This window comes from Siphateles boraxobius, unplaced genomic scaffold, assembly GCF_051911475.1.
Source record: "Siphateles boraxobius isolate OS27281-9 unplaced genomic scaffold, OSU_SipBor_1 19, whole genome shotgun sequence".
NCBI lineage: Eukaryota > Metazoa > Chordata > Actinopteri > Cypriniformes > Leuciscidae > Siphateles > Siphateles boraxobius.
The window spans coordinates 34,344,870-34,365,000 of NW_027508799.1; the positions used below are offsets into that span (position 1 = coordinate 34,344,870).

General features: G+C 38.0%; 2 protein-coding genes across 5 annotated transcripts in view; one reads left to right on the forward strand and one right to left on the reverse strand.

Annotated features, from left to right (window-relative positions):
* Window positions 1–2,048: 2,048 nt before the first annotated feature.
* On the reverse strand, window positions 2,049–5,382 carry fgfr1op2 (FGFR1 oncogene partner 2). 3 transcript variants are annotated; one of them, XM_077235217.1, is made up of 6 exons: window positions 5,310–5,382; window positions 4,818–4,954; window positions 4,634–4,751; window positions 4,423–4,565; window positions 4,230–4,343; window positions 2,049–2,643 (listed from the first exon to the last, which is right to left on the reverse strand). In XM_077235217.1, exons 2-6 carry the CDS (start codon window positions 4,950–4,952, stop codon window positions 2,506–2,508), a joined length of 648 nt encoding a protein of 215 aa, XP_077091332.1. In that variant the 5' UTR covers window positions 4,953–4,954; window positions 5,310–5,382; the 3' UTR covers window positions 2,049–2,505. The 3 variants fall into 3 exon arrangements, with proteins under 3 accessions (XP_077091332.1, XP_077091330.1, XP_077091331.1); XM_077235215.1 differs by having other exon boundaries at window positions 4,634–4,954; XM_077235216.1 differs by lacking the exon at window positions 5,310–5,382 and adding an exon at window positions 5,228–5,308 and having other exon boundaries at window positions 4,634–4,954.
* Window positions 5,383–6,279: 897 nt separating this feature from the next.
* The window catches only part of gas2l3 (growth arrest-specific 2 like 3), a 24,774-nt gene continuing 10,922 nt past the window's right edge, over window positions 6,280–20,131 (forward strand). Inside the window, exons 1-5 of one of the 2 annotated variants that reach the window (XM_077235209.1) lie at window positions 6,280–6,481; window positions 11,745–11,800; window positions 17,155–17,332; window positions 19,119–19,228; window positions 19,321–19,459. In XM_077235209.1, coding sequence (XP_077091324.1) covers window positions 11,774–11,800; window positions 17,155–17,332; window positions 19,119–19,228; window positions 19,321–19,459 — 454 coding nt within the window. In that variant the 5' untranslated portion in view covers window positions 6,280–6,481; window positions 11,745–11,773. Of the gene's footprint in view, window positions 6,482–11,202; window positions 11,319–11,744; window positions 11,801–17,154; window positions 17,333–19,118; window positions 19,229–19,320; window positions 19,460–20,131 lie in introns of those variants that run through there. The other variant, XM_077235210.1, reaches the window with a different exon arrangement.

Consider the following 20,131-nt stretch of genomic DNA (forward strand, 5'->3'; position numbering starts at 1 on the left):
TTGCGTTCCCTCGCAAAGATATTTGCGTTCCCACGCAAACCTTGTTGTGAGCTCGGACAGACACTTCCTGTTTAATGTCCCGCTGGCAGTGCTTCAAAGCTCCCTGCGTTAATGGAACGTTTCATAGTGTTTGAACTTGGACTCAAATATAAAGAAATGCGGTCAGAAGCTGGCAATATTCAAATAGAATATTCGAACTTCCCGGATCAATATTCTTGAGCTAAATGTTGTTAAAACACAAACGACACCTATTTACAATCACAGTAACCTAGACAGCGAGCTAATTCTCCTCATAATATAAATGTATCTCTAAACAGCCGATTGAGAGACAAGTCCAAATAAGGGGCCGTCTGCAAAGTGCAAATCCCCAAACCCTTCTGCACATTTTATATCATTAAACATATTCTATAGTTTCACTTTCACTATGACACTACTGTGGCCAAATTCAGTTCACACATCACCGCTCTCCTGCTGGTTATACTACAATACTTAGTTTGATTTAAAAAAAGCATTATTGTTATGAGTTTTTATGAAATAAAATCAATAACTGTTATACAGTGTAATGCCATCGAAATTCAGTAAGCAAATATAATGCATAAGCTATGATTGTAACTAGCTGCGCACAGTACCAATATAATTTTGTGTAAATAATAGGCCTACTTATTTTTCATGTGCAATTACTTCCCATACTAGCTTTCCTGTAGCTCAAACAGTAGAGCATTGGTGCTTGCAATGCCAAGGTCATAGGTTCGATTCCCAGGGAAGAACAAGAACTCATAAGAATGTAAATGTACCGGATAAGAGTTACATTTACAGTTATGCATTTGGACGACAAAGTGTTGTATAACCAATATTAGAGCAGTGATGTGTGAACTAAATTTGGTGTGTTACAGTGAAGTTATTGAATATTTTTTCATAATATAAAATGTGCAAAAGCAGTGTAGTATGACCAGTGGGTCACCATTGATGTGTAAACTGAATTGGGTGGCACTACAGTTTGTAACATTGAAGTTAATGACTATTTTAGTATTTTTGAATATGAGTTGATGCTGTAGCTGTTTTTTGGGTTATATTGCACTTTGCAGATGGTCCCTTGACTTGTCTTGACCTTGACTAAAGATCCATTTAGCCTATTATAAAGCTCGTTTTGAGGAAAATTGGGTTGTAGCTAGTTGTCTAGGTTACTGTGATTGTAAATAGGTGTCGTTTGTGTTTTAACAACGTTGAGCTCAAGAATATTGATCCGGGAAGTTCCTTGAGTTAAGCACTGACCGCATTTCTTTCAAACACTCATTCAAACACTATAAAACGCTCCATTTAACGTACGGAGGTCTGAAGCACTGCCAGCGGGACAATAAACAGGAAGTGTCTGTCCGAATTCACAACAAGGTTTTGCGTGGGAACGCAAATATCTTTGCGAGGGAACGCAAAACTTTTGCGTGGGAACGCAAATATATTTGGGAGGGAACGCAAAGTTTCTCGGGGGAACGCAAAAGATTTAAAAAAAAAAATTCTCCCATCGTATTTTTTTTCCACCACAACGTACCTTTAGGGGCTCCGTACTGGCCTGCGACCTCCTCGTGAGACTTTGACGCCTGGCTCTACCGATGAAACTGCAAACTATTCTTCAGTAAATCTTTATCTATTTGATTGGACCTCTCGACTATTGGTCTTCTTTCATCATATTTGGTCCTGGTCCTACAGTACTAAGTCTGAGGAAGAGTACTGGGTCATATCTGGTCCCCCCTAACAGTACTCACACTTAAACTTCATATTGTCAAGGCAACATTTCTAATCATTCAGTTTGTTTTTCAAATAATATTTATATTTTATTTTATTTCAGCTTTATTTCAATTTACAGAACCGTTTTAAGGATTTAGACAATTATAATAACCCCGGATTTGCAGTGGATTAATACTGCAGCTGAAAAGCACATTAGTTTCAAAGGTGGAATAAGTTATATTTTCTTTGGAATAACTTGCACTGCTACATTTAAATACACTAAATTTCTGAATCCTGAATGAAATCAGCCAATAAAACAGCCACTGTTCATTCAACGTTTTTAATAACTTTGAATGCGACTTCCACTCATACTCAAATAAAACACTGTTACAAACACAACAAGCAAAAAGAAACAAGCTTTTCAATAAAATCGCACATTGTGAAATTTCCTTTACAAAGTCCCATGTTCAGGTAAAGTAATCATTCACAATCTGCCTATAGGTCATTCCACAAATGATGGTTTTCATATGGCTGAATCAGTCAATTTGGTCATTGGACTTTTCCAGCCTGAAGACATGATGATGGAGAGATGGAAAAGTAATCGAATCCCAGATTCCACAAGCTCTTCCTGCAAAACCCCTCATGACAACTGTCAATCGCTGATGGACATCCAGGGAGTGCAGTTTGTGCATGTGAGGTCATCATGACCCTGTAATGGAGGATTGTGGGATTTGTAGGGCAGGTCTGAATGATGGTTTGTAAACTCTGAGTCTCTGTTGGCCTTTAGCTCTTCCTCAGACTGACATCTGTGCTGGTGAGCAGTGGAGACAGAGACGTGCTGTCAGAAGAGTCGTCTCTCTTCAGCACCAGAAACGCCTCGCGACTGATTCCCAACAGCTCGCGTAAACCGCTATTCTCCAGCTGCACAGAACAACATCAATATATAAACCATAATATCACAACTCCATATTCCCCCGCTTACACAGTCCCAGACTAAACTACTGTTTAAACTAAAAGCATATCTTAAAATATTTCAGTCCTTTTTTTGTCTTAATATGAACACCCCCCATACTGTTTTCACCTATGATGTAGCTGAAGGAGCTGACCTCACATATTAAAGTCCCTCTGTGGTGAAAATCAAGTTTTTAATGTTGTTTATATGCCTATTTGGTGTATTTTCTCCTTAAAACTGCAGTGAACCAAAGACAGTCTCAAAAACACGGTTTGAAATCGCTGGTGTTTCTGACGTCACAAACTACCTTGTAACCAATCAGATCAACGTGTGATCGTCAACGAGTGGATCTCTGAGTGAGTGAGTGGAGGCGGGGCTCATTTACATATTCATAATACCGTGTATGCTAAATAAGGTAATAGTGTCGAGTTACATTCAAGATATTTTAAGGCATGGAGAATTTTTTTTCAAGGAAAAACGTTTACATATGTCATTTTGGTGATTAAAGGTGAGTTTTAAGAGATACAAATATTGACTACAGGGGGACTTTAAATGCCCTAATTAAACTAAGGCCAAATTATGGCTTAATCTAAGCCCTGTCGGTGAAACTAGGCCTATAGGTGTTTAGTTAACTGCAGTATAGGCCTGGTATGACAATATATTTGTCATACAATGTAACTTATTGTATGTAATGCATGCATTATGTAATCAGATTCCAAAAATTAGATACTTTTTAATTAAAATACTCATAATCAGACTACAGTTATTTTTTTATTGACAACATGATTACATATTCACAAAATGGCAGTTAATTACGTTGTTGTCAGCTGAACCACTTAAAATATTTATTTGAAGTACCTCAGATTCACGATTCTGATACTGATTAATGGTCACATGACATGCAGGTAAACAAATAATATATATATATATATATATATATATATATATATATATGTGGCATATTTTGATAATTATACAATAAAAACACTTTATTTTAATTTTAGATCTTTTATTATTAACTTTTCATCCACTCACAAACCCCTCCAGTTCCTTCGTGAACTCCTTTTCTAACTTAATGGTTAATGCACATCATGTTGTTGATCGCAAAGAATAGAATATATTTTCTTTCTTTTTGTATTTTTATATCAACATGCTACAGGAAATTCCTACTGAAATCTGTCTAGGCCAAAAGTAATCTCAAAAAGTAGTCAGATTACATTACCTGAAAACAATGTTACTAAATACAATTTTCTGTCTGTGTCTAATGTTAATCAAACAAAAGACAAAGAGAAAATCACTCACTGCTTTTCACTGGATAATCTTTGTAGCTTTAATAAGAATCAGTGTATATTTCATTCAAAGAGTGAAGACTATGCATTGTTGTAATTTTACATATTGATTTTACCGCAGTATTTCTTACTTGAATGCTACTGTTAAACAGACCTAATGTACAACGTAAACTAAAAAAAAAAAAAACGTTTATGTAATTTGTATCTTTGTTCCTTCTATGTTGTGAAATAAAATGACTAATCTTGTCAAATTTAGTGCGTTTCACCTGCAGACGTTTGATTCTCTCCTCATCCTCACACAGTCGTCCTTCATCCACCTCGATGGCTTTCCTCATCACCGTGGCCATTTCATTTATTTTCTCAATGTGTGCTTGCATCTCCTGCAACATTAACACAGTAAATGCCTATTTGAGCCCCAGCGCTAAGGTAAATCTCAGAAAGAGCGTCTGCGGGACTGACATTAGTGTGCTGTTCTCTGAGCTTAGTGACTATAGCAGGATCATCTCTCTTGCTGGTCATCAGAAGGCGAAACACCTGCTCTCTGTATTTGGTCATGATCAGCTCCAGGGCAGACTGATGCTCCTCCAGCGACGTGCGCAGCTCTGCCGAGAGACACGTGAGGATTTAGATACAAAACTTCTGATTTCAATTGCAAACCCTCCAAACACACCTTTGTTTTCATGCTGCAGTTCCCGTATTTGCCGGTTTTCCTGCTGGATTCCCATGACCAGAGTAGAGCGCGGCCGATGTCTCGCAACCTGGTTCAACACCTCGATCTCATCCTGATACTGAGAGAACAAGCAATATGAGACTTGATTTAATTCATTGGGCAGACTGAGAACAAGCAATGTTACCTGCTTCATGGCCTCCACTCTCTTATTCAGCAGTGTGGTTTGTTCAATCAGGATCTCAGCAGCATTGTCATGATCTCGGAGTCTCTCCACCAGTGATTTGGCATCGGCCAGCACTTTCTCAAGTGTACAGGTCATTCCTGAAGAGCACAAGAAACACACTTGGACTGACTAGGTGTCATGATTATACATTAATAAATACAGAAAAAGAGCCAGTGAACAGAGTCTGATAATCTACATATCAAAGACTCTTTTACTGCCATTATTGGCTTAAATTTAGACGTTATGTCTTAATTTCAGAAATACTGAAAGGTAAGTGTCAAATGTTTTGGTAGAAACCTAGCATTAGCATCTGCGAATACAAACCTACCATTGTTGTAATAAAATGTTAGATCGTGGAAATAAACAGTGACCTGTAGCCAAAAATACTTTTGCTTTATTGAATTTACTAATAGCACCGTGAATAATTTTAAACGAATGTAAAACCTATCTTACCTTCTCTACAGAAACGGCTCAGTTAGAACACTTCCTGTTGCCGCGGTCGTGACTCGTGACGTCACCCGCAAGGACTTCTGGGAGATGTAGGTGACAACTGCATGCATTGAGGCCCTCACCATCCACATGAGGGCGCGATAGACAAATTTACTGAATGTTTAAACTTCTAATAATATTATGAATGTGTATTACTGTAGAATAAGTAAATCCCTTTGGTGAGACGTATTATATTCTGTATTATTCTCTAAATGTCTCTGGCCTCAAAATTTCATTATAAAGCTCATGCTAATGTTCTTTTAGTAACTGAGTTTGAGGGGTTTTAAAAAGTGGGGAGAGGCCAGTTTAATCTCCAATGTGACCCAGAGGGGGTAATCAGATTTTACCTGTGCAAACTAATCCTGCCCTGTGATTATGACTCAATGTATCCAATGTCCAATTTACTAACCTAAGAGGAAAGTTTTCAAAGTTTTTTTTTCTGCTGCCTGGAAGCATTTAGGTTTTTCACACCATAGAGAGTCAAAGACAGTTCACACTAGTGGCTCACTTTCCCACACAGAAACACAAAAGCAGTGAGATGGATAATTCAGTACGTATTTTATTTAACCATAGGCACAGGCAAATCTTAAAATATTTTATTATATCGTTTTCTTCAAGAGTTTAACTTATTTAATAACTTTACTTATTTGAGGGGTTATACAATTATTTTATTTAATCATTGACATTTTCTATATTATGTATTATCAATCTATTGTTATTTTTTATACATTATTGTACTGAAGCAAATGCAAATAAAGTTTGATTTTGATTTATAAAAATATATAAAATAGCGGCCATTTATGTTAATTTCTTATATATTTTCCGTTTTTTCAGTCCTATTATGTACTGCGTTGAATGAAACCCCGCCCACATGCTCTCATGTCCCCGCCCCTTTCCATTGAGGCTTTTGATGTGCGCTCTGATTGGCTGTTTTGAACCGCGAATCCCTCTCAACTGAACATTCCAAGTCGCGTGGAGGAAAAGAGAGAAAGCAGCAACCGAGATTCAGCTGATGCGCGTCCACGTACCCACGCGCGCGCCCCCTTGCATCCGCGGAGCCAAACGTGGATCAAACTCAGTCAACTGAAGAGAAACAACTAGTTACTGAGACAACTAAACAAACACATTTAACCCTGGTGAGTTTAATCGTGTTGTTTTTTCAATCCAAACCCTCGAAACCAGTCCGTAGTTAGTGAGAGGTGGGGTGGACTTTGTTTTTCTGAAGATTATGTGCTTGTTTTAAAAGATAGTTTCCTCATAAAAGGAAATAAAATGTCAACAAACCAGACTTAGGTGATAAAAGACGGTCTCTGTTTTTTATGTTTGGCAGTTATACTAAAAGAGGAGGTTTGAAGGAAGTTACATTACTTTTCCATGGAAAATGCGTAATGAATTACATTGGATTTAAAAATACAACTTGCATATTTGAGATTAAGGTCATATCTTTATGGTTTTAGTTTATATAATTTAAAAACATGAGCTGTGTGTCTCTGTATGTGTCAGTGGTGAGTGTCATAGACATGTTTCTACATTGCCCAAACGTGTTAAACACTGCCCCATATTCAGCCATATGTCTCATTAAAATTGCTCATTATGATGCTCATCTCAGTATTATACTCCCTGCTTTTCGAGATGTGTGCTGGATATACAGATGAGGGTAAAACTGCAGGTGTTTCCTGATGGGAACTACAGCCATAAAGATTTCAGCATGTCCTTGAGCTCTGGCAGGGATTTCTGTTTATCACCAAAGACTTTCTCGGTCATGCTGAAGTGCTGTTAACAGATTGAATGTGCCAGAAAACATTTCAGGAAGCTGAATTATTCTTTTGTGCTGTGTTGAGAATAACTTTATGGAGTAGATGCTTTTATCTTAAGCAGCTTACAATGACAATATTATGCAACTGATATTGGGACATTTAAAACCATATCAATGGATAATACTAGGGCTGGATAACCCCTGTTGGCAAATCACTATAATATTAAAGGGTTAGTTCACCCAAAAATGAAAAAATTATCCCACAATTTACTCACCATCAAGTCGTCCGAGGTGACTTTCTTCTCTCAGCTGGACACAATCAGAGTTATATTTTTTTTAAAATCCGGCTCTTCCAAGCTTTCTTATAAGAGGGAATGGTGGTAACTGATATTTTAAAGCCCAAAAAAGTGCATCCATCCATCATAAAAGTAACCCATAATGCTTTGCTCCAGGGGTTAATAAAGTCCTTCTGAAGCGACGCAATGTGTTTTTGTAAGCAAATGTATCCATATTTAAAACTTTATAAACCATAATCACTGGCTTCCAGTAATGTCCGTAGATCTTGTATTTTTCGCAATAAGACATGCTTTTAGAAAATATTGTGAATTTTCATTTCATGCCGACTTTATTTCTGGTTGTTATGTTTGTGTGAACACTAGCACATGTAAGCCGGCCCAAAAACACCCCATTTCCTGCAATTTTCCCAACCATCTGCCTTATACGTGGCATCAGGGGGTTCTTGAGCTCGAGAGGAGGGTGAAGGGGGGAAATCCTGAAATAAATGAATGCTGGGATTAATTTCCCATGATCTCTGGTGCACATGCTGGTTATTGTTATGAATCTTGGATTACTGCTCGTTTATTAATGAACCAGCAGCAGATGATTAGTGGGACGGGGGTGCAGCAGACCCTCTGGTTAATTGTTAGTGTCTTATAACATGTCATTTCATCACCATGACATCGGCTTCTGTTTGCATCATATGCAATAGAGTCTCACCATTGTTTCCAAGTGCCTGTTTCCTTGTTAATCGACCTTTAGAGAGCTGCCTGTACTAGTAATAAACTAATTTATCTAATATTTGGCCATTTTAATATTGGTCATCAGCTACCCTGCTTTCAAGATAACAATATCAGCATTAGCCATTATAAACATATTCTGGGGCGGTCTGTGTTTCCCAAAAGCATCATAAGCCTAACTAGATACGAACCATTGGCTCCAATGGTTTCTACAAACTCCTTGGTATATGATGCTTTTGAGAAATGCAGCCCTGAAGAGTTTTATGTTTTAGACTTTGTGCAATTCTGGATATTTTATTTGTGAATCATTGGGGTGAGGTCATTGTTATGGTTGAGCTGCAGTCAGCTTTGTTTTGGTCAAATGCTGCTTTGTTTTGTAATTGTAGAAGCATGAGAAAGTATTTTTCTTCTCTTCTTTTCAACAGGGATTATACTTATGATTCTCTAAAGCCCTGTTGTGTCAAGTATTTGACCCCTGTCTTGGCAACCAAATGGTTGCATCTCAAAACCTAGAGATCTGCCTAACTAGACGAATTTTGGGTCATTGTAAGTATGTTCGAACATTTTTTGGGTCTTGGAACTATGGAAGCTTGTTTCCAGCATTTTACATTTTAAAAAATGTGAAAATGCAATTGTCAGTTTACAACTTTATAACACGCAATTGCGAGTTTATATCTCACAATACTGAGAAATAAAGTCAGTATTGTGAGATATAAATTCGCATTTGCGTGTTATAAAGTCAGAATTCCGAGATATAAACGTAATTCTGAGGGAAAAAAGTCAGAATTGCTTATTTATTTTTTAATTATTAATTAATTAATTATTGCTTTAGTTTATTTCTCGCAATTGCAAGTTTATATCTCACAATTCTGACTTTATAACACGCAATTGCGACTTTATATCACGTAATTCTGAGATAAAAAGTCAGAATTGCGAGATGTAAACTCACAATTGTGAGAAAAAAAGTCTAAATTGTGAGATAAGAAGTAGCAACCTTTTTTATTTTTTATTCTGTGGCCGAAACAAGCTTCCTTAGCATTAGATTTCAAGACGCAGCCAGTGTCTCTTGCCGAATATACTGAATTTGTCTCACTGCGTGGGCAGTACTATATGCCCATTGCACTATATGTTCAGTTGGTGTTATTTATTCTATTATTCATTCATTTCTATTGTTTTACTATTCAGCAGAAGTGTGAGGTGAGTGATCCGGATTTTATGGCAGGTGTATAAGAGGGTTTTAATCTGGTTTACGGGGGATGGGCTTCTGACCCATGGTTTATCGGACGCCCATCCTCTCCGGGACCATTAATTCTGTTTGTGTGTGTGCGTGTGTTGAGAGGTCTGCCTACTAATGAAAGCAACTGACAGGCCAATTAAGATCACAACCAAACCACAAAAGAGCAGGAAGAGGAGGGGCTTTGATTGATGGCCGGCTTTTTTTGGACCCATGTGCGAGCCACTGGTGCACGTATACAAACAAACACACATACACACACACACACACACACACACATGTGCCACGTGTCGACTCGCGTCTAGAGAGAGGAGGAGCAGCGTCTGAAGCGTGATCCTCTTACGTGATTATGTGATGACCTGAGGAAACATGTGGACACCCCAGCCCTCGCTCCCTTTGTGTCTTCGCATTTAATTAAAGCGACAAATCGACTGAAACTCAGACAGACGTTCATTATAGTGGGATTACAACGTTAGAGCGCTTTGTGTTCTGCCCAGCCTCATTTCTGCAGGAAAAGTCACTCTTTATATTGTCCTGTGTTTGTGGGTGTGTCTTTTATTAGGACGCCGTTTATACGAGCAGATCATGTGCTGAGAGGCTACTCATGTTTTTATCTGTTTGTAATTTGGACTGAAAGTTAGGAATTAGGATTCTGTCATCATTGATGTAATATTGTTTCAAATTAACCAAAAAGGGAAATAATTGATAGAATTTGAATGCACTTTTCCATTAAAGTGTTTTAAAATCCCTAAAAAGTGAGGGATCGTCAAGCTACATAAAAGTGCATTACAAAACCAATCTAAATTTTCTGAAGCCATACAGTAGTTTATTTTAACACACTCACAATTCGTTGCTATTTTTCTGATACTTTTTTTGTTCTACATCTGTTTGTCATTGTCTGCTTTTGAGAATTGTGAAATTTTATATTTGCTTTCAGAAAAGGAAATATGAAATTTGGGCTGAAACTTCAATTAGTCGTCTTAAAAAAATAGTTAAAAAATTAGAATCCTCACATCATGCCTCATTTCAAATGTTTTCTTTGATCTTCCATGGAACATAAAACAGAAAGAATCAATAGAATTTTAACACTCTTTTCGGTTAAAGAGTTTTAAATGTTCTGCATTCAACATTTTTGGAATCTTCATCATTTGTTATGAGACTTTGAAGTTGTGCAGCTTTTAGTCACCATCTACTTTTAATAATCTGCTAAATGTCTGCTTGTCTGAAAAAGATAATTGCATGTTTTTGAACAACATGAGAGTGAGTAAATGATGACAGATTTTTTTTAATTTCAGCGAGGACTGGAGGAACAGCCCTTTTCCTTTAAAGAGAGGCAGTTCTGTTGTAAATAAACTGCGCCGCGTGTCCGTTAGTGACAGACTCTTTCCAGCGGCCGTTATGTTCTGACTGAGGAATGTGGCCCTTGAGACCCGGAGCCACACTGCCACCCACTTCATAAGCCTCCGCCATCAATTCTATGTTGTGTGTTTTCTGCTGTTTCTCCTCTCCTCCGCTGCGTGACATTTTGTGGGCTTGAAGTGCCCAGAAGACAGACTTGCTGTTCCTACGGTAATTAACTCTCGCTCTCTGTGGTATTTTATCTCTGGCCGAAGAGAGAAAGCGATTGTTTGTTCTCTTGGTGCCCTTCAAAAAAATTTCAGATTCTTTTGTGCTGTCATGGAGGAGTTTGTTGTGAAGGACTGTGCACTTCCCGAGCGATCGAACCTTGGACTGTGTGCGTGTGTGTTTGATCGAGGGGGTTGTAACAATAGGGCCATTGTAAACGCTTGGCTGGGATTGGATGGGGGTTTGCTGAGCGACTTCATTAGTCAATCTCTTTCTCGCCCGCCCGCCCGCGCACATATCCTCTGTCAGTGAGTTGTTGTAGGAGTGTGTGTGTGTTGGGATCTACTGTGTTCAGGTGTGTCAGGTCAGGTGGACTGGATTCTTCTGAGTGTGTTTCTCAGGTGAGCATCTCTCTGTGTTCTGATGGAGATGATGGAGGTTTTAGGATTCACATGAGCTTGTCATTGACTTTGTGTGTGTGTGTGTGTGTGTGTGTTTAGTGAAAGGAGGCATTTGCTTTGTTTCCTCAGCTGTGCTTATGTTGACTGAACTGTCTTAATCTTTCTGCCTGTCTCCTTCTTTCGCTCTTAGTTTTTCTCTCTGGTATTTGTTCACAGTGATTAGGTTTATCCTCATTCTTTATTTGATTTTTTATTAGGACGGGGTGGGGGGCTATTAAAACATATTTTAACTATAAGCTGCTTTTGATGATTGTCCAACAGAGTTAAAGACAAGTATACTGAAGTGTGTGTGTGTGTGTGTGTTTCTGTTTACAGGAAATAACTGGTGTGTCTGTTTCTAACAATATCTGTCTGTCTCTCTTTCAGAATGTGGACGTGAATCTTTCTTGTAGCTAATGATGGCGGTTCAGGCTGGTTTGCAGGTACAATTTTATGCCTTTTTATGTTTTATTTATGTGCTTTTGAATGCTTTTTAAAAATGCATTCATAGTTTGACAGTTTACATTTATTCTCTTTTCAGCTAATTTAGAATTTTTGCATGTGTTGAACGTTCCAAACTGATTTGTATTGTTTGTTTTACACCATCCCGCCTGAACTGATGGGTAATTCAGCATCTTTAATTATATCTGATTTCATGTGTGAACTGACCACATTATGTAATGCCGGATGCATTTGAAACTGTGCATGAACACACCAGATAGACAGGGTAGGTGTTTGCATTGAGTTGGCGACCAAACCAAAGATTAACATTCAATAAAACTTTAGCAGAATTGAGCTGACCGTAATCTGCTATGGAATTATAATCTTGGATGTTTTATGTAATATGAACAGAACAACCCCACATGCAAACATTTTCCTGTTTAATTAGTCAGGCTTTGTGCACGAGCAGAAGAAACGCTCCATATGTGTGTTAGTAGGAGCCTGAAGCTCTCGCTCGCTCTGTTCCTCCTGGGAGTTTGATGCATGTGTGGGAACGGCAGGATTCATGCTCATTAAAGTAGCAGTGAGGTTATGGGACTTCTCTTGGAGAGGCCTGCTTGTGTTTGATTTTTAAAATGTGCTTTCGTTTTTCAGTCATTCCAAGCACTTAGGTGTGATTCAGGCTCTTTTAAAAGATCTGCTCGTCCAGATTATTGGTGAATGATACACACTCTCTCTCTCTCTCTGTGTGTGTGTGTGTGTGTGTGTGTGTGTGTGTGTGTGTGTGTGTGTGTGTGTGTGTGTGTGTGTGTGTGTGTGTGTGTGTGTGTGTGTGTGTGTGTGTGTGTGTGTGTGTGTGTGTGTGTGTGTGTGTGTGTGTGTGGTCGTGATTGTGGTCGTGATTGTGGTCGTGATTGTGGTCGTGATTGTGTGTTTCAAACAGATGTTCCGCCTCAGTCTCTAAGGGGCTGCATGAATGCAAGACAGAAATTAGATTGTTAGTGGTAATTGCTAAAGCATCACTATTAGTATTGCTCATACTCGAGGTTCAGGGTTTGTTTAAATGCTTAAACCCAAGTATTTAACTTGAAGCCCAAATAAAGTCTGAGAGATTTTGCCACAAGTTCACAAACTCATTGTTTTTTTCTAGTGGTGCATCAATGTTTTTTTTACCGAAACAAAGTTTTCATTTTGCTGAGAATACTTTAATAATCAATTAATTAATCAATCATAACACTCAAATAAAAAAAGTTGTATATAAACATTTAAAGAAGGCAGTTTTTATATCAACCTTTTAATGATCCCAACAAGCTATGAATATTTGAACGGTTTTCCTGAGCTAAATGCAACGTGACATTGTTCACAAGCTGTTTTACTGACATCTTTTCCTGGTTGAAATAATTACGAGACATAATGCATTTCACTAAATTGTAATGTATCTTTCAACATACACTCTGATGTTCATACATGTTTATTTTGTGCTGTAACTAGTAGTAAAGAGGAGATAAGATGATCGGTTTGTGACGTGGCTACTGTGATCTGCCACTTTAAAGGTGGGGTATGTGATTTGGAAAACGACCGGCAGATTTTCAAAATACACAATTCAAATGGTCCTACCTTCTTTCCTCCAACACTGGCTCTGACTCCACCCATTCGAAGAACATGGACGCGCAATCATGCACGAGCGAGAACTCAGATGCGCGAGAGATTGTAATGACGATTTACTACTAATCATGGAACCGGCTTTACTGACGAGATACACGTGTCACGAGTTTTGAGTATGCGCAGGAAGGGGGTCACGCGCACTGGGGGGAGGGGGGTGTGGTACGGCCGTTTGATTGACGAACTTACTGTCCAATGATTCCAGGTGGTCTTGGAAATGATTGGCTGGAGTTTTTCCGAGTCCTGCCGTTCTACAGATGATTAAATTGCTTAATTTTCATTTCAGTGCTTCTAACTCAGTGGCTGTAAGTGGGTTAGGAATAGGATTTCAAGTTATTTTGAAAAAATGGAATAAAAAGAGAATCACATATCCCACCTTTAAAGAGTCAAAACCACATTTGTTTGAATTTCATCATAAAATTGACAGAATTTGAAAACTCAGATTTGTTTCATATCAAAAGTAACATTGGATGGCGGGCTCATCACAATGATGTTTATTGAAGTTTTGTTCACTCAACAGAGATAAAAAAGCACAGACTAAAAGATCTCGGTTCATCAAAATGAAGATTGAATAAAAATTGGAAACCAATTTGATCAACCCGGGGGGGCCGGAGGGGGCTCACGCCCCTGCCCCTTTTGTCTCAAAATGTATTGTGCCCTTCTCTGATAATTGTAAATAATAATTATTATTATTATAAATATTATAATAAATGAAACACACACACACCCTTGCCACTAACAATAATAATACAAACAAATATTATATTTAAAAAAATTTGGCGGAGAAGTGGTAGGCGGAGTTTCCTTTGCAGCGCCTCAAACGCTTTTAACGGTTCTGGTACGCACTACGCAGCAGTTCGCGCGAGTCTCTTCAAACGAGCAGCCGGTAACGTTTAAGCTAATACGGAAAACTACATTTATCCTACCATCACCATGCTACTCTAAAAGTTGCTGCAGGATGCGAGTTATTCTTAACTACAATAAAACTATAACTCGATTTCAGACACATTCTGAGTGACAATGTCATTCGTTTTTATCCAAGGAATAAAAGTGCAGAAATACATCTAACAGTTAGTTTAATGAAATCTTAAGTCCATGTCCAACTCTAAATTGTGAGGAACTTATATATTTGATTTCATAGTAACGCTTTACAAAATTTTTACATAATTAGCCTACTCATGTATGAACTAACCATGAGCAACACATTTTTTACTGTAGGCTATATCTTAGTTAATACTAGAACTGTTAATTGTTTATTCATGTTATGTCACAGTTAGTGCATTAACTAATGATAACAAATACAAACATTTTAATGTTTTAGTAAATCCTGAAATTAACTAAGATAAATAAATGCTGTAGAAGTGCAGTTCATTAGCTAACGTTAACTAATGAAACCTTATTGTAAAGTGTTACTGATTCATGATAGCTAACACGGTCTTTCATACATATAATACATACATTACATTTACAACATCAAGAAAACTAAAAATTAATTTTCCATAATTGCCTTCTTGATTCTCACTGTTTTGTTTGGTAAAATAATATTTAATATTATCATAATTTCCCTATTTTCATGTTATGTATTCTAATAATTGTATCAACATATTTTCTTAGAATGCCAAGGAAAGAAAGAATAAAAACAAAAAAAAAATCAAGAAGTAATCATTTTTTTAATTTAGTGCTATTTTTCGTCCCTCCGCCCCTGCCCTGAGCAGGTCTGTGCACGCCACTGCAAGGCAAGTCAATCGCGCGGCTGCAGGCGGCGACTCTAGACTCTCGCGTTTCAGGAGTCGGGACATATGATGGAAATGTCACTTGCACAATCGGGCCATTGCATCGTCACTAATGTTTATAATTTGTGCGTCTTTTTAAGTCTTACCTATTTAAACATTAAAGCGATTTTAACCTGCATGACAAACAGCTCGTGAGTAACAAAACTGAGTTATTTTTCTTGAATTATAGCGCTTTAACGGTCAAAAGCACACAACATTGTCTAAATTCCCGTCTTGGGGAGTATCCTCTCAAACACAATCGGTTATGTCTTAAAAAAATAATACAAAAAGAAAATGCATGTGACACTATAATGAAAACAGTATGGGCCGTTCACGTTACGTCTTTTGCGCGTTCATCCTTTGCTGAAACGTCTTCGTCTTCATGGAGAACGTGGCTCATGATTGCTTAGCAACAGGGAGCCCTTTTAAAAAAAGAGGAGAAAGTGGCGCGGACTGCGCTTTACATGCAACATGTGAACGTGGATCCGTGCACTAGCTCTTAAAGTGAGAGTAGCCTAAAATGTGTCTGTCATTATTGTATATAAAACAACAAAAGATAGCATTAATTGTAAGGAATCAGGATTAATAGCCTATGTATTCAAATTATACAGGACTAAAAGCCTATTCCGTGTTACTTTACATTTGATTACTTTTTTCCGTTTCTAGCATTTCTGAATACTAGTGTTAGACCTAAACTTTTCTCTTTATTTCATGTATTTATTTGTGCTGCTTTTTTGATTGAAATCAAGCTTCCTTTTGTTGTGTAAACTAAAAAAAATTACCCCATTGTAAAAACACAAATACAATGAGTGAGCAAACATTAAGCTAAATGTATTTTTTTTAAATTGTCTAAAAAAATCCCCCCCATAAGAATGACCTAAAGGGGGATCTCCCCCCTATTTTCCAAAACGAAATTCAGGCCCTGCTGCATGAAACAGACATCAGCTGTTTCCATCCAAAGTTGCAAATTTAACTTATGTGCAAAATTGGAATATCGCATTATACATTTGCGAACAAAGCACCGTTTCCATCACATGTTTATCATACATCATAAATGACTTGCGCCTCTTTCGTGAAATCCTGCGTCCGGATGCCTGGTCTTTGGGAACGCGGTCGTGCAAGACTCATTTGGGAGGTCATTTTACCCAACAATTTTGATGCCAGACTTTGGTTCAGGCATTTCAGAATAGCTAAAACAACATTTAAGATGCTGTGCAATGGAATTGATCTGCTGGTTAGTCCAGTTATCCAATTGTAGTATCCAGTAATTCTTTGTGTGTGTGTGTGTGTGCGTGCGTGCGTGCGTGCGTGCGTGTGTGTGTTTTGAGGCATCAAGGAATTTATTTGGTAAATGTGTTTCCATCATAGTTTATATGCGTCTTATCAGATAAAAAAAAAATAGTTTGCATTTTTAGAATTTATGAACATCTTTGAATTCCATCCAGAAGTTTGTTTTTATGCAATATCCCAAAATTTGCATAACAGTAGTTAGATGGAAACGTCACTAATGACAGTCAAAACACACCATCGGAAAAGGCAAATGAAACGTTACAGTTTCGGTCAGCCCTCTAAACCGGTTTCTGCCAAAATCGAAGATTCAGTTTTTTTTTTTACATTTTATTTATTTTTTATTCTGTGCATCAATAGTTTTGTCTAAATGTTATTGTGTTGATTGTCTCTCTCCTCCTTGTGTAAGTGTGTTATTTGATTAGTCATGCTTGTTAGCTTCACTTTGATGAATGAGTGTTTGCAAAACTGTCCTGATTTAAGCAGGGTCGCCCTCTTTCTGGAGAGGGAGCGTGGAATCCATGTGAGGGGTCATTGTGACAGTTTTGTGTGTGTGTGTGTGTGATTGGTCTCAGTTGAGTGTGTGTCTCTGTGTGCACATGCTGATCTGTCTGCTCTTCCTCTTTCTGTCTCAGGCATGGTTTGGCGAGAAGTTCGATGTCCCGTTACAGTGCCCTCGAAGCCTGCGTTTGCCCCGTCCCGGCCCCAGTTTGGCTGATGTGTTCCAGTATGACCAATGGTTGTCCGTGCGACACGAAGCAACACTGGTGCCCATGCAGGAGGATCTCGCCATCTGGATCAGCGGCATGCTGGGTAAATCTGTTCACGCAAAATAAGACGTCCGTGACTCGCTCTCAGTGCATCAAAGCTAAGAATTACCACCATTATTAGCCTAAACGTCTTTTCCTTTTGTCAAATAACTGAAACCTAAAGCCCCATAAATCAAGCAAAGAAGTGTGGGAAACGACGTATGCTCTGTATAACGGTGACATACGACCCCCGAAACAAGAACTCAATCTCTCAGTCTTTGTAGGATAATAGAGGGTGTTGCCCTTACCTGTCTGTCTACATGCTTTACGTGGGCCAGAAGAAAGATTGTCACCCTGAAAAGTTTCTTCACCCGTAAACCTGTTGCTCTGTTTGTTGCTTTTTTTTGTTAGATTAAGTCTTTGTAATCCTATTGTCCTCTTTCAGTGAGGAATTTGAACAAAGTACTAAAATGTGGCCACACTGTGCTTATCGACCTCGTCCATTTTCCTAGAATTAAAACTATACTCTATAAAAACAGGGATGGAATGGTTATACATAATACAGTGTTTTCGTAGAATGTGCCTGTTATTTGTAAGACGCCAGTGATATTTAACACTACATTGGCCTGTTCAATGGAGGTTACGGTGGTGCTAGCTTGGGTAGTTGGCAATTTAGTTCCATGGGTAGATATACGTTTAAGCATGTTGCTTGTATTTGCACCCTTACACAAAATAACAGCCTTGCAGTTATTGCAAACGGCATCATTTTCATCTCGTTTAGTAAAATAAAGCCAAGCTTTAGATCGTCTCTTCCTCTCCATGAATCCCACAGATGCCCGTCCGTAAAAGGACAAAAGGGACAGTTGTGAGTTCACGGCTGGGACTCGGAGCAGGAGCATCGATAAGAGGACTCGTTAACGTCGACGGCATACAATATCAATGGTTCATAAAACTTAGAACCGGTTCTCGAGTGGAACCGGTTTTCAATTCCCATCCCTAGTGATGTGGATGTTGGCACGAGCTCTGCACTCCAGTCTAGTCACGTTACGTTTATTTATATAGCACTTATACAATGTATTGCTTTAAAGCAGCATCTTTACGATATTGAACATGAAAAACGGTGTCAGTGTCACTTTCAATTAGAATTACAACTTCAGCTTCTACTATAAAGCAGCTTTCTAGTGTGTTCATGTTCTTATTTTATTACTCGCGGTCGTCTGACCTCGACGCACTGAACAGAAGAAATGATTTTCACATCAAAGTAGGCGGAGCCTAAGAGCCACACCTACCTATTATGTCATCGCCACATGGACCAATGGTAGTTTGAAGGCGTTTACCAGCTAGTGTAAACTTTTCCAGAAAGTTCGCTTTGGCAAGCTGTTTCGAACTCCCCAAATAAACTCCAAACTAAACGTTTTGGCCTGATTTTGTTCGAAATGTCACATCAGTTCGTTATTTGATTTTGCTTGAAGTATATTGAGGCCTTAAAGGGATAGTTCACCCACAAATTCTGAGAATTCTGTAATTTACTCAACTCAAACTGATGTTGTTCCAAACCTGTAAGAATTCTTTTTTTTTTTACCTTCGAAAAAAAATGTATGATATTTTAATGAAATCTGAGAGATTTCTGTCCCTCCATTGACAGTCTACGCAACTACCACTTTGACGTTTCAAAAAATTCATAAAGAAATCGTACAAACTAATCCATATGAACTGAGCGGTTTAGTCCAAATTTTCCGAAGAGAGACAATCTGTGTTTCGAGATGAATGAAAGTCTTACAGGTTTTGAAGGACATGAGGGTGAGTAATTCTCAAGTCAACAACATGGAAACAGATTTCTGTCTTTACAGATGAGCAGGTGAAAGCTGAACGCTTCATGGAGGAGCTGGACAACGGTGTCAAACTGTGTCGTCTGGTTGGAGTTCTTCAGAGTAAAATCCCACAGGATTCAGAAACACAGGTGGGTAAAGAACATGTAAAACTCTATGGCAGTACAGCTCTCATATCCGCAGGGCTGTTCGGTTGTAATTCCCGTCTCTGTTTTATTAACAGCTTCCTTCAAAGAAAATCCCCTTCAAGAAAAACGCCTCCCCTGGATCGTTTTTCGCCCGGGACAACACCGCAAATTTTCTGTCCTGGTGTCGTCATATAGGAGTGGATGAGACATATCTGTTTGAGTCTGAGGGTTTGGGTAAGAAAACCTGTTTGAGAACTTTTGACCAGGTGCAAAAAAAGTCAAAAAATGTGAAAGTCTCCACAACAGGTTTTTGTCCTATTTAGCCATGAAAAGAATTAAATAGTTTGTGCATCGCCTAATTTCTATTTCTGTCATGCTGGATATCTCCTGCAAAATCTTCTCCAGAAATATGTATTAAACATATTGTATTAAATATAATGTATATTAAACAATGTTGTTTACATCGTTGCAACAAAACCTTATGAAGTGAAGCGATATTATGCTTAAGCTCCTGTTTCCACAATTCGGAAATTGCGGAATCTGGTCATAAAGGAATTTACAGTATAATACAGAATGTCACTGAATTTGGCAAAATTTGGATGGAAAAAAATCTAAAGTAGGCCTGTGCACTTAAAATTAAAATAAAAGGTAAGTTTGACTTGAAGAAATTATGACATAATATTGCTATTGTACTGTAGTATGTACTTCTTAACTTTAATAATAATAGTAGTACAATCTATTACTCATCATTTTTTAATGAGTATCACAATTATTACAGTAAACCGCTGTTGTGCTTTTTTTTTACTTTTTTATCATTACAATTTAACATTATTAAAATGTATGCTACAGAAAAATTTAACCGAAAACAGAATTAAAAAAAAATGGAATTTGGGGGGGAAATGGTAA